The sequence below is a fragment of the Lissotriton vulgaris genome, chromosome 2_1 (genome assembly GCF_964263255.1).
Source record: "Lissotriton vulgaris chromosome 2_1, aLisVul1.2, whole genome shotgun sequence".
NCBI lineage: Eukaryota > Metazoa > Chordata > Amphibia > Caudata > Salamandridae > Lissotriton > Lissotriton vulgaris.
This window is the reverse complement of record NC_141687.1, coordinates 746,220,968-746,235,836: the sequence shown is the minus strand read 5'-3', so window position 1 is coordinate 746,235,836 and position 14,869 is coordinate 746,220,968. Positions and strand designations below refer to the sequence as shown.

The window sequence follows — 14,869 nt, the reverse complement described above, 5'->3', positions numbered from 1 at the left end:
AGAACTACGACAATAAACATGAATGTATTTTTTTTTTTAGATTCAAAAGCCTGACAAGGTTCACAGCTTTGGAAAGAGGGATCATTCCGTCAAACGAAACCCCAATATCCCTGTTGTTGTGAGAGGCTGGCTTCATAAGCAGGTACTTTCTAATCCGTATTGTTATATACATCGTCTATCTTTCTAGTTATGGTATTAACACAGATTTTAGTGTCTCCTCTCAAAATGATCTACCCTGTTGACTATGTTGTCAACATTTGTGTCTTAGTTACAGTGTTTTGTTGATTTTGTTCAGAATTCTCTTATTGGAAGTTGTTGGATAAGGGAATAGATGTGCTCTGTCATTTGAGAGGAGTCTTACATCATACAATGTATCTTTCTTTGCAAAAATAAAAAAATAAAGCATTTATCACTTTGTAATGGGCAGTGGGAGTGGCTTTTTTAAGATGTATCTATATTTTGCTCACCAGAAGACAAGTTCAATACACTGCTGTCTGGCTCTCACTCTTGTAACAGTGGATGGGTCTGGGTCTGTGTTACGCCATCAGATCCTACAAGCATATTTTGGTAGACAGGATATCCGTCACAGTTGTGACAGAGTAACCCATTCACCAATATCTAAATCAGGTCCCAAGTGTTGTGATAAATACCTCAGCCAATAAATAAAATACCAGGAAAATTAATGAAGCTGTTGATAATTGATCTTTTTGTTAAATTATGCACTTTATTTCTTTCAGTGTCCATAGTAACATTCACCGCAAACTGCATCTTACACCATAAAGAGATTTAAAAAAATCTAAATGCCAAATGAATTGGTGGACCCCAGCCAAGAATTCTTGCTGTATCTACAAACTTGTCCTTTACGTGACAGTAGGCCAACATGCAGGCGAAACATGACACATTCAGTGCATTTGTGTATTACACAATGTACAAATACCATTATACCCAATCTGGTTTCCAGGGCCTTTTGTGTATTTCTGCCCAGTATAGTTGGTTTGAAATTTCTCTTCCCTCACACGATTGTTGAATACTACCTCAGAGTGGCCAAGATTGTTCTTTCAAGATACTCATTTTGTAATCCAGTGAGAAGCTGAACATTGCAATAGAGCTTTACTACTTGCAGGTTCACACATTTTTAACAATTCTGATCAATATTGGAAAAATACGTCTATTTCCTTGGCCTTGTCTATAATTTTGAAATAGAACGCCTTAGTAATTGTAGGCAAAGATGTGAGTATTTATAATCTTTCTCGTTTTGTACCGCAACGCTCCTATTTTGTAGAGCAGATTTCAGTATCTAGAACATGTGGTTTGCTCTTAGAAATTGAGCAGAACTGTATGCTGTGCATTGCTCCTAAATGTTGTCCTTCTTCGGTACCCCACTTTTGTTTTTCTATTGGCAGGACTGAAAACTGTTGGCTTATAAAAAGGTGTGAGACTGGACCATTCAACATGTCACTCTATTGCATCCAAGACCCACTTTTCTGTCCTTCAGTCGATCACACTGCCGTTTTCTCGCTTCTTGGCTCCATTTCCACTGTTCTGGGTGTTAGCATTCAGTAACATCTTACACCGTCAATCTCATCAGGCAAACAGCTTTATATGTACCATTCAATAAGCGAGCTAACATCTACTGTTCTAGAATCAGTATGGGTTCACCCATACTTGATTCAGTCCCTGTGTTCCCAGGTGGTTAATTGAATCTAAGACATTTGCTCGTACAAATCAATATTTTCTCAGAGAAAATTGAAATTGTATGCCTCGAAAATATCTGCGTCTCCAGGCTCCCTCCAAATCCATTTTAAAGGATTATATTTTGGCTACTATCCTGAAGAAGACTGACCAGCAAAGGCTTAGAATTTTATTTAAGGGTCAGGGGTGACAGGGTCCTGCTTATCCTTACAATATCTTGTACTTTGGTTACAAGGAAGGATGATCATGCCAGTCCAGAACCAAAGTATGAGCTTCAATTTTGATGAGGGTATAGTGGGTTTTCCTTGTCTTACTGACTCTGTCATTATAACAATACCACCACCTCTCAATCAATTCAGCTCTGGTGGTAGGTAGCATCTGTGGGGAGAATGACCCTCAAAGCTCACCAAATTAGCATCAATGTATGTGCAAAAGCTTTTCTTAAGCTGTGTTTCTATCTAACCAACATGGTTTACTGTAGCATTTTTTGAGTAGAACAACTGTCAATCAGTGGTCATGCTGTTCATTGGTTCATATCTATAGTAAGCAGGTTGTCTATTGTCCGGGCAAAGGTTTGTGTACTATATATTACGTAGTCATGCAAAGAAAATACAACATGCAGTCTGGAGCACCACCACCACCATTCCTGGAAGTTTCTGGTAATCCACTTATTGCATGGAAAAACTGGTACGATGCTTTTGTGACATATCTTGGATCAATAGTGGCTTCATGGTACAGACTGGAGAGGAAAACATTTCTGTTTATGCATTCACTGGGGTTTGAAGGCAGATCAGTGTTCAAACATTCACCACCTTTGGTGAGACCAAAGAGAGGAGGATATTGATGAATATGTGGAAACAGTGAAAACGTTGGAGTTACGCTTTGAATTCAGGCAAGTCTGGTTGTCATCAGACATAAGTTATTTTTAAAAGAGAACAGGAGTCCTGGAAAGATGTGGTTGCTTTTTGTATCAGCACTCAGGAAATTGAGGGCAGATTGTCAGTTTGAGGGTTTCACAGAACAACTGGTCGGACATCAATTCATCTGTAAATGCCCAGATAAAACTAGCAAGCAAAAGGTACTGTCATTTGGTAAACCATCCCAAGAAGTAACAATTCACACAGCGAAGAGTATTGAGCTGTCCAAAATGTTGGTGAAAGATTTAGAGGACAAATCCAGTGAAGCTGTTTGGGCAGTCAGGGTCAGTGAGTTAAAGTCTAAAGTTGTTTCACGGACGGAAAACAAGCCACTTTTTAAGCAAGCTAACATCCTTTTAGGTGTGATAATGCCACTCATGCTAGTGGCAGTAAAGGATGTCCTGCAAAAAGTATGATGTGCAGGGGTTGTCGGAAAATTGGGCATTTTGCTGAAGTGGCAAACGTGGTGGGAGAAGTGTTCAGTTGAACAGAAGTTATGCTAATAGCTCTGGCATTGCAAATGTGTCGGAAACTCTTCACGATAATGCAGAATATGTCCAAAATATACTCGATGGGTTGAGCGAAATGGTGATGGTTGCGAGCGATGAGACTGTTATTGTAGGTGATACTTCTGCATGTGTAGATCCCTATGTAGAGATTGGTATTCGAAACAAAAAACTAAATTTGCTAGTGGACTCAGGAGCAAGATTAAACATGATCAGTCAGGATATGTTTGAAGAAAAGTGGGGCGGCCGACCCTTGGAACCTTCAGATAGGGTACATGTCTCTTATGAGGGTCAAAAAATACAACTTGCTGGATTCTTTGAGGATCTCCTAGAGTTCAAAGGCAGAACAAAACTTGGTAAAATGTATGTTACCATTTAGGGTTTGTTAGTCCTGGGGTGGGTTCACCAAGGTTTATTTCATATGGTCCATAGGCATGGATCCAAGGAACAAGTTTGGTCCAAAGGCATGGATCCAAGGAACAAGTTTCCGTTATTTATGCTTTTGGATCTTTAGGACGTCATGCCGAGCAGACGCAAAACTGGTACACGCAAACTCCGGTTTATGAAAACTGACTAGTGCAACTAGAAAAACCCAATAACAAAGTCGGATTATATTCAGTAAATAACAGCAAGAAATATGTTCACCTAGATTCAGTGCTAAAGATTCAAAGTGCATGCTTTGCCGAATATAACCGATGGCAGTGATAATATACATATTTGTATAGACATAACATGGAGAGGAATTGAAAATGGAGCCCTGAAGAAGTCTGTAAGGATGAAACATGTTGGCTACGGCTACTGTTTTAAGAAATTAGTAAAAGAAGAAAAATATGAACAAAAGAACCACTGTTTGTACACATATTGAAGATTTTGAATCATTTGTCCTTTGTGCATAAAATGTCAAAAAGAAGTGTACTGAACTGTAGAGAATATTAATAATACGGGTGCTAAACCATTAGATTTTGCTTATGTTTGGAGTTCCCTCCACTAGTAGTTGTAAGGGGTTAAACTTCTGGTTCTGTGCACCTTTAGAATTGTGTTTAATTAGTTTCACTGTGGTGGTAGGTGCGGTATCATCTTGTCCTAACCCCTTGTGTATCTGTTAAGTTTTCGTTGTTTTTATGCTACAGACGTTTTTACTCACTGTATAAAGGTAAAATACCATGCCTTTCAGGTCAAACACATGCTTAGATCCATACTTTTTAGTGTTAGGGAGCAGTTGGAGCAATAACTACATCATTTATATGCAGAGGGCATAATTAAAACAATTGAAACTTCCTTGTGGCTTTCACCCTTGGTTGTAGTGAGGAAGAAAAATAGGAATCTGCGCGTTTGTGTGGAATTATTTAGCTTGAATAAAAATATTTGCGTTGATTCCCATCTACTGAACAAAATGTCTGAGTTGCTGACTGTAATCAAAGGGCCCAAATGGTTTATATAATTAGATCTGGCCTCAGCCTACCACCAGGTTGTATTGGACCCATCTTCCAGCCACTTTATGGCATTTGTTTTATTTTATTTTTTTATTTAAGAACTTTTATATAGCGCTGGCCTGTCCCGGGGGTATCGGAGCGCTTTACATAAGATACAATGCAATCACATAGAACAATAATAGGGAGGTCGGCGGCGGAAAGTTCTGCTTCGATTTCTTGCTTACATCGGGCCTGTTTTCGGGTTCCGACTGCTCCTAGCGGTTCCCTAGGGAGCAGTCTATTAACAAGGCTTTGAGTTGACTCTTGAATTTTACAAAGGTGGTGATAGTTCTGATGTGGGGGAAATGGAGTTCCATGATTTTGGGGGCACTCCCGGTGAAGGTTCGAGCCGCAGTTTTTTGTTTTAGAGTTTTTAGCGGGTTGAGTAGAAGAGAGTTCGAGCTTCTGAGGTTTCTGGCCTGATCAGCTTTTTTGAGTTTAGCCGCCAAATATTCGGGTTTGCCCGTGTGCAGTGTGACAGGCTGTTCCAAAACTAGCCTTCATTTCCACTGGTAGCCACTTGAGTTCTCTGAGTGCAGGAGAGATGTGGTCGAATTTCTTGATTCCGGTGTCCATTCTGGCTGCCTCATTAAGCATTGTTTTGAGAGGAGCAAGGTGTGATTTTGCTATTCCTGAGAGGACTGCATTTCCGTAGTCCAGTCTTGATATTCCCAATGTTTAGGTTGCCTGTTTGAGCTAATTGGGCGGGATGAAAGGTCTTATTTTTGTTCAGTAGTTTTAGGTTACGGAAGGCGCTTTTAGCTGAGTTCTTGATGTGTATGGACATGTCGAGTTTTGGGTCCAGCGTGATGCCTAGAGATTTGACTGATCCTGCCAAGGTGAGGTTGCCGTTGAGCGCATCAATAGCTTGTAACCATTCAGCAATTTGGGGGTTCTCCTCTTTGTTTGATATGAGGAGTACTTCAGTTTTCTCGGGATTTTGTTTATGGTGGTTACTTGACAGCCACTGTTGGACATCTTTCAGTACATCATTGAATCGTTGAATGTCCCTTATGGATGCGGTTTCCAAGTAGATCTGGGTATCATCTGCATAATGATGGAAGCGGATGTTGGCTTTTTTTAAGTAGTTTGTTGAGGGGTTCCATGTAGATGTTGAAAAGTTGCGGAGAGAGCACTGAGCCTTGGGGGGACTCCCTTATTGACTGGATACAGGTCAGACATAAAGTTCTTGATTTAGATTTTTTGGGTGTGGTTGTGTAGGAAAGAGGAGAACCATTGGAGACCCACTTCGCCAAGACCGGCTCTATAAGAGTTCTAATGAGAAGTTTGTGGTCTACTGTGTCGAATGCTGCTGATAGGTCAAGGAAAATGAGAAAGCAGCATTGGTCTGAGTCGAGTGAATTGTGGATGTCGTCGATGATGTTAAGGATAGCGGTTTCCGTGCTGCAGCCTTTTCTGAAGCCAGACTGATGGACGTTGAGAAGTTTGATATTGTCTAAGTGTTAGGTTAGTTGTTGGAGTGCGCATCTTTCTAGGGTTTTGGACAGAAGAAGGGAGGTTAGACACCGGTCTGAAGTTATTTAGATCCTCTGTGTCAAGGCCGGGTTTTTTCAACAGGGGCGTGACTTGCCCAACTTTAAGGCAATCAGGCACAACTCCATTTTCATGGAGCTGTTTATGATCGTGCATCAGAGCGGTGCAAGGGAGAGCTTCAGCTTTTTGGTCAGTTGGGGTGGGATGGGGTCTAGGATATGGGATGAGGGTTTGGTGGTGGAGATGAGATTGATTATCTTGGTTTCCTGCAAGATTAGCCAGGGTGTGGTAGAGGGAGAGGGGGCGAATTCATCTACCTCTGATGAGCTGTACTTTGTGAGGGGGATGATATTGTTGTCTAGTTAGAGTTCAATCTTAGTGATCTTGTCGTTAAGTAAGTTGGCAAAATTGTTGCAAAGTTCTTTGGATGCCTGTATTGAAGAAGTAGCGGGCTTGGAGGTTTGTTGCCTGATGATGTTGCATAGCACTTTTGGCCTGTTTTTTGCGGTATACAGTGCGGCACGAAAGAACAATGATTTTTTGTTCTTTATGTGGTTGTTCTACTTCCTGCAAGCTGTTCTGAGTTGTTCTCGGAGGGTGCTTGTAGGATTGTTCTAACAGTTCAGCGAGGGGTTATTAGTGTTCAGAATATAATGGCGCACAACATGTAGTGGTTGAGTAGTCACACAAAAGGTGTTTCCTGTATCCGGCAATACCCTGCACATCTACTACTCGGCACACCGCCGCTTGTGATCCGAACGAAAGGCATTACCCGCCTTTTCCATTAATACGAGCATCGTACCCTCCAGTCCATTACTATTTGTGCGGACCCGCTAACTTTTTTCTTTAAACACCCGATCAAGACCGGGTTGGAATTATCACTGGTCCCCGAAACAACGATATATCACACCCTAACAGCCCTGAAGAGTCATTGGGTTAACACCCTTATTGACGAAACACGTGTCGGCTGGTTTTCTTTCTCGATGGTGTCTCCTGGACAGGAGGACCAATCATACACCAATTAAAACTAAGATAGAAAGAACATCGTGTGTGACCTTATCCTTGAACGCCTTACCTTAATCACTTATAGCCTTACAATTGTTGTGTGCGCTTGACTGGCTGTTGTACCTTGTAGGATTGTTCCTCCAGCGTCTTTCTGTGACTCTTAGTTCTCTCCTTTCGGAGTTGATGTCATTGTTGAACCATGATCTGGACGGAATGGTTCTGCTTTTTTTAGCTTCATGGAACTAGTTGGTCAAGCATGGCCTCCAAATTTGAGTTGTAGAGTGAGGTGAGTTAAGTTGTGGTGAGGTGGCCGATGGCGCTGGGAAGGAGCGAGCATATCCTTTCTTCTATGGCGGCCATGGGAATCTGGGAGAGGTTTCTAGTCCATTTGATGGGGTCTTGCGCGGGTGGCTGAGAAAGCGTTTTTTGGGTAATGTGGAATAGGATCAAGTGATGTTCCGACCAGTCCACGGGGAGAATGTGGTCGATCGTAATAGTTTCTTGTTGAGCAATAATGGCATCCAAGGTTGCTCCTTTATAGTGCGTTTCCTCTGAGCAGTGTTGGGATAAGTTGTTTTCACTGAGAAGGTTGGATAGCGTTTGAATTAACGGGTTGTTTCATTTCAACGTAGGTTTAGGTCGCCAAGAATTAGGTTGTTAGCGTCCCTTAGTGCGCAGTGGGCAATCAGGTCGGCCAAATGTTCCCCGAATGCAGTGGTGTTGCCTGGTGGGTGATAGAGAAGGTGGCAGAGTAATGATCCATTATCCTTCATTTGATGTTGATGGTAAGACATTCAAAGGAGCTGTATTTACAGAAATCCATTTCCATGATGGCTATGTGGTCCTTATGAATGATAGCTACCCCTCGTTGATCTTTTCTGTATTTGTTAATGATGGTAAAACCCGGGGGACAAGCATATCTAAGCACGGAGTGGAGAGATCATTGAGCCAAGTCTCCGTGATGAACGCAATGTCTCTGTCTTGCGAGAGGATGACTTCTGCTAGTTCAGTTGCATGCATAGAGGCAGATCTGCAGTTAATGAGCATGCAGTTTGTGGCAAGCTCTTTTTTACTATGAGTCTTTCCAGGGGGGCCCTGGGTAAGGAGGTGAGGAAGGGCGTGGGTCTAGGGTGATTTCTGAGGGGATGGCTCTTCTGAAGCCGGTGATCACTTGGATCTTGGATTTAGGCGAGTCAGTAGGGGGAGAGTCTAATGTTGTGGCTAGATCGGTCCCTTCTTCGCTGGACAGTGCGATTGGAGGGGAGTCGTATGATGAGGCTAGATTGCCACTTCTTCAAAGGACATTGCGGCTTTGGTTCTTGTGGGTCTTAATGTCAGGATTACATTGTTAGTTTTTAAGAGTCTCTGTAGCCTGGGCGAGAGGGCTTTAGTTCCTATGGGTTTCTGTGATGGGTTCTCAGTGACCAATCTGGCAGGTCTCTGAGTTTGTGTTGCGGGGGTCACTACGAGTCTCTGTAGCCCGGGCGAGGGAGCTTTTGGTCCTACGGGTTTCTGTGACGGGTTCTCAGCGACCAATCTGGCGGGTCTTTGAGTTTTTGTTGTGGGGGGGTCACTACGGGCCCAGAAGGGCACTTAGGGAGGTTGGGACTGGACTGAGTGGGTGCCTTGGAAGGGGGTTACTGAGGATTTCAGGTCTTGCCGAGGTTGTTGAGGATTTCGTTCAGGCCCTGGGATATCATTTCTAACTGTCTTTCAAGTGAAGCGAGGCGCAGCGCCATGTTAACGTGGTCGCGGGAATCTTGGGTAGGGTCGTCCTGTGAGGTGGAGGCCATGACTAAGTAATGTTGCCTATTGCTGTTTGAGCACCCCATGTTGCTTCTGTTAGAGACCCTGGTTGAGGGGTGAATTGTGTCATGCCGTGGTTTCGTCCACGTGAGGTCTGCAGGAGAGCAAGTGTGGATAGTGGTCAGTGTCGGCAGGGCAAGATCATGCTGTTGATGGGGGTGGATTGTAAGGGGAAGCTGAGTTTGCATTCCTCTGGGAGTTGGAGATCACAATTCATGTGGGAGAAGCAGTGGGAGGGGTGGCGTTGGGCGAGGTAGTGTTAGATTGCTTACCCTGGGTTATGGTGCCTGTGGGAGAGAAATGGGTCGGGGAAGAATGAAGCGAGTGGAGGAGAGGGGTTCGGAGTGTGGAAAAGAGTAGGTCGAAGGCCTCTAGGTTCTCATTGTTTGCCTGTGTCAGGACTGTGCCGTTAGTGTAGATGGTCACAAACGTGTTTCCGCCCCTAGCTGAGGGGTTAGGGAGAGAGATGGTTAGTTTGCAATTATGCAGAGTAGTTGTGGTTTTAGAGATATAAAGTTGTGATCTGAAAGTGGCATTCCAGTTGTCTGGTCTTTCGGTGTGGAAGATGAAATCCATCTTGATCTGCCCTTTGGAGGAGCAGTGGTATGTGTCCGCGAATAGTGTTTCTGGGTACTGTCTAATTAGTCTATGCTTGAAGTTTCTTCTCGCTTTAGGAGGGAGGTTAGGGGGAAGCTAATCGCGAAGGAGTTCGCGCCGTGGGGTTTCAGGAAGGACGATGTGGGGTGGTTGGGCGGAATTGGCGTGCCTGTTAACATTGCTAGATGTCTAAGTGGGGGACCGTGAGACTGAAAGGGTGTTTAGGATAGTTAGTTGTGGATGAATTTGGTTAGAGGGGGGTTAAAATTGACTCCTTGGGCTGGGTCTGGGTGGTTGGGTTTAGCAGCTGTGCGTCCCCTTCGCAGCTGGGTGGAGTTAAAATTAAAAGTGTCCCCTTGGGTTGGGACAGGGTGGTAAGGATTAACAGCAGGGGGTTGACCTCCTGTCGACTAACACCCTGTCAGGTATGTCTGGCTGTTGCGATGTGGCAGGGCTCTTCTTCACTGCGCATTACTGCTAGTTAGTGGCCCTTACGTGGATAGGTGAAATTCTTTTCAAGAGGTGATCCTGCCTTTAGTGGTAGATGTGTCATAATTTGACAATGGCCGGGTTAGCGCTTAGCTGTGCTACACGTTTTCCCGCTTAACTTGGCCATACTTGGAAACGCCATCTTGTTTGTTACGGCGGCCATCTTAGATCATGAGCGGCCTCGTGGCCAGCGTGCCCTTTAGTCCGTTGTCCGTGCCACTGGCCACTCGAGTTTGCCCAGCAACAGGCTATTTTTAGTAACGGTCAAGCCTGTACATGCGCAGTCCCAACTGACCAGTCACCCCTCAGGAATGTGCCGCCAAACTGACCAGCGGGGTGTAACCCCTCCAATGAGCTGGCTGTGTTCCAAAAATGACCATATATGTACATTACGCTCTGTAATTCTGTACCGCCTATCGTTTTATTACCTGCAAATTGTATAAAAGAACGGGTCACACCAATGTTCGGTGTGATACTTCTTGCATTACCGAAGGGTGCTGTAGGAATGTACCACCACCCCATGGGGTCTTAATAAACTTGTTCTTTGAATTTTTCAGTTTCCGTGCCAACAGTTCTTTCAATGTAAGTGGGTTATCTTTGGAGCTTGTAGGCCTTGGGAACCCGATACTACAAATTGGCGACCACGAAGGGACTCATCGGCGACTCGGATGCCCGAAGGAGAGGTCGTGACGAAGGCTTGGAAACTCGCCATGGACGCGTACGCTGCCACCGAGTGACCCGAGTCTTGGCACCCGCGGTGTTTCTTCCTTTCCTTCTGATCTGACCTTCCAGGTGGCGCCTGTCTCCGACTGAGTTCTTGATCGTCTGCGTTGCTGGATAAAGTGCCGTTTGGCTGATTCGATTAAAAGACCTTGGCAGTTGGAATCTGGACCTTTGAGACTTTGGGTAAGATTTGTGATCGGTAAGGTAGTCTGCGGACGCTTACTGAAGTTCTATGATTTTGTGATCGGTGAGGTAGTCCCCGGACGCTCGCCGAAGTTCTATGATTTGTGACTTTGATTTGAGTTAGCTAACATTTGTGAATTTGTGAACTTTGAATCTATATGTGTAGTGCACTTCACATAGGCAGGCATGTAGAGATGTTTCTCTAATTTTGTTTTTTTTCCTCTGAGCGGCACGTTTGTGTGAAGTACTGTAAGTGCCATTTTATACGGTATCGCGCTTTCGTGATACTTTTTGAACATGCCTGTTTTAAGCACACTCCGAGGGATGTGCTGTCTTGGGAATGGTACCACAATTAGGTTAGCGGAATCACAGCCGGCTCCCCCAGAAGGTACACCAAACCGTGAGATGTACATTAAATTCGGCCTTCCCCCTATAATGTACAGTAAACTATGGTATAAATACACTAAATCAGATCCTGAATTGCAATGGCCACTACATGGGTCGTTCGATTTGCGTAAGGTTCAGTTTGTGGAGCAATGTTTGTTTCAACGAAGGTCTAGACAAAATATGTTTGATTGTGTGCGAATGTGGGAGAAAGCGGTGCGTGAGCGAATGAAACGTGAGGTTGCCTTGGCGGACAAAGAGCAGCGCAAGGCTGCTCGTGATAAGGCTTTACAGCTTGAGGAAAAGGAGGCTCAGGAGAAGAAAGTGAGGGAGGAACGGGAACGTAAATTGCAAACGACTGGTCAATTTCCTATTCGCCGACCACTTTATCCTGTCCTTAATAATGAAATTGATGATTTTTCATTGCTAGATCGATCACCGCCTCCGTACGTCTCGCCTACGGCTCCAACTGCAAACTCTGATGATGAAGGACAGGATAAGCCAGGAAAAAGGGATACGTCTGGTGTCAGGTTTTCTGCGGAGAAATCCGCGAATTTGCGTAGTTGGGCTCGTAAAGTGAATACGAATTTTGTTACTCAGGCCGAGGTTGTTACTGAAAGGGGTCAATGGACAGAACAAGAATTACTGTATTTTTTGGCTACTTTGGCAGATGAAGTTGTTACTGCGTACCGTCAATTTTCGGATACGTTAGAATCTAAGGCTGTGTCAGTTCACCGTGAGAATTTGGAAAAAGGTGTATTTGATCTTTCAGATGTTGATGCCTTTTACAAGCAACTGATCCAGCTGCGGGATGAGACGTCCAGATTGCGGGACGAGCGGAAAAAGAATAAGGAGTCCGGGCCGGAGTCTACTGGGCAATCTAAGGAGTGTTCTCTCCGGGGTTCAGATAAGAATTCTAACGTGCATGTTATGCCTATGCGTGAAGCCGCACCTTTGTATGTTCCGCCTAAAGGGGAGGGTACAGATGATGATAAAATGTCAAAGGATGCGAAGGGATATTTTATATATAATTGGGTGTATACGCCTTGGATTAGAGCGGATGTTATGGCGTTGAAAAATTCTTTGCCTGACCTTCGTAAAAATCCGGCAGCATTTTATGAAGGGGTTGAAGGGGCTATTTCGTCCTGTGTCATGACTTTGGTTGATATAGATTTGTTTTTTGGGTTGATTCTCCCGCCTGACATGTGGAGACTAATTCGTAAAAATAATGATGAAACAATACTTGGAGGAACGTGGAAAGAAATAAATGCAGCTGATTTAGATAGGGAACCGGCATGTAAACCATGTCAGTTGATTTTAGACCTCCCGGCGGCTATTTTGATTAAATTAAAAACACTCGTCCCATCTAAAAAGATCGATTGGACCATGTTAGCTTCGTGCAAACAAAAGCCAGATGAAACGGTTTCAGATTTCTTTACACGCTTCGAAGAGGCGTTTCATGATTACAGTGGTCAATCGTTAACAGACGATACGGGTAGACATTTGTTTGTAGATAAGTATGTGGCTAATCTCCTACCGGAGATTGCAAAACGATTAAAATCGAGTGAAAGTTCCTGGGCCACGGCGACCCCTGCTTCTTTGCTAACTATGGCTCAGTATTATGAGCGACAGGAATTGGAGGCTAAGGAAAGTGTTGATAAGAAAGCGAAGGAATTGAAAACAAAGGTGATGTTGGCGCAGGTTCGGGGAACGCAATCTAGAGGGTATGATAGAGGCAGACGAGGAGGGGGTAATGCGTCGTATGGGCGTACGGATATAGCGGAGGATCAATGTGCCTATTGTAAGGAGTTTGGGCATTGGGCTGATGATTGCCCGGTACTTCGTGAGCAACGTAGTCAGCGTGGTCGTGGAGGGGGACGGTCGAGGGGAAGTTATTCGGGGGCGAGAGGTAGTGGAGGTGATCGTGGCAGGTTTGAGGAGAGGGGCCGTGGCCAGGATGAGCGTAACACCTTTGATAGACGGAATCAGTACCAGATATCGGAAGGCGAGAATGTGGAGCATCAGGATTATGTACATGCATAGGATTGCGTAGGATGGGGTACGGAATCAGTTGAAGTGCCAGTAGATAAGAGTGGTCCATACGTATCAGCGGGCATCTTGGGTTCTACTGATCAGTTTCTAGTCGACACAGGGGCTACTCGTAGCGCTTTGTCTAAAAACTTGGTTCCGAGGGCTCCCCTGTCTGGCGATATGATTACATGTATTGGGTTTGATGGCACACCCACTCCCAGCCCATTATCGAAGCCTCTTGCACTTTGTCTTGATAAATTTTTCAGTTTTGGTCAATTTTTGCTATCTCCCCATACACCAGATAACATCTTGGGCATTGACCTGCTTAAATACTTCCGAGCGACTATACGCTGCGCTCCCGAGGGAGTGCGGGTTATCCTGAATGACAATTATCCTGAATCAGATAGGTTTTGCACTATACTAGACATTCCAGCTTTGCCATCTCTCCCGCACACGTTATGGGCGACCTCAGACACGGATGTGGGAGAGATGCGTATTCCGCCTATTCGAATTACTGTAAAAGAGGGAGCCTCTCTACCACGTGTGCCACAGTATAAGATTTCCAGGGAAGGTGAAATTGATCTGACACACATTGTCCAAGATTTGATAACTGCAGGAGTGGTGGAGGAGGTTCCTTACAATGTTTGCAACAGCCCTATTCTTCCGATTCTTAAGAGAGATACTGACGACAAAGTCTATCGGTTTATTATTGATTTGAGAGAAATTAACAAAATTGTCATTCCCCAATACCCGGTGGTGTACGACATCACGACTTTGCTTACACTGGTGCCACCAACGGCAACGACCTTTAGTGTTATTGATTTGAAAAATGCGTTCTTTTCTATCCCTGTCCATCCTGATAGCAGATATTTGTTTGGCTTTACGTTAAATAATAGATCGTATAGATTTTGTCGTGTTCCTCAAGGTTACACTGAGAGCCCTAGTATTTACAGCCAGGCTCTGAAAAGACAGCTTGATTCCTTTGAGTTGCAGCCTGGGGTTGTCCTTATCCAGTACGTGGATGACCTTTTGCTTGCTGCAGACTCTTATGCACAATGTGAAGAGAGTACGATTGCTTTGCTTTCTTTTCTGGCACAGAACAATCACAAGGTTTCTAAGAAAAAGCTTCAATACTGTAGACCCAAGGTGCCCTACCTCGGTCATCTTTTGTCTAAGGAGGGGCGTGCATTAACATCAGATCGAATTCAGGCGATTTTAGACATACCAGTCCCCCGCACGCAGAGAGATGTACGTGCCTTCATAGGTTTAACGTCCTTTTGTAGACAGTGGATCATGGGGTTTTCGCACATTATAAAACCTTTGTTAGCGTTACTGTCCAGAACTACACCAATGCCCCTTGAATGGACAGATGAATGTCAAAATGCCTTTGAACAATTGAGACAAGCTCTTTGTTCTGCACCCGTGTTAGGTACACCAGATTATACAAAGATTTTCACGTTGTACGTGCACGAGAAAGATGGGTGCGCGTTATCAGTGTTAGTGCAAGCACACGGGGACAAACAAAGGCCATGTGCATACTTCTCGGCGGTTCTTGACCCTGTAGCACGAG

At 44.4% G+C, this 14,869-nt stretch overlaps 1 protein-coding gene across 9 annotated transcripts in view; it reads left to right on the top strand.

Annotated features, from left to right (window-relative positions):
* Positions 1 to 14,869, top strand: part of PLEKHA7 (pleckstrin homology domain containing A7) — a 1,124,460-nt gene that overhangs the window by 669,338 nt on the left and 440,253 nt on the right. For all 9 annotated transcript variants that reach the window (XM_086956043.1, XM_086956041.1, XM_086956042.1 and 6 more), the window contains one exon: positions 41 to 142. In XM_086956043.1, the coding sequence (XP_086812169.1) occupies positions 41 to 142 (102 nt within the window). The remainder of the gene's footprint in view (positions 1 to 40; positions 143 to 14,869) is intronic.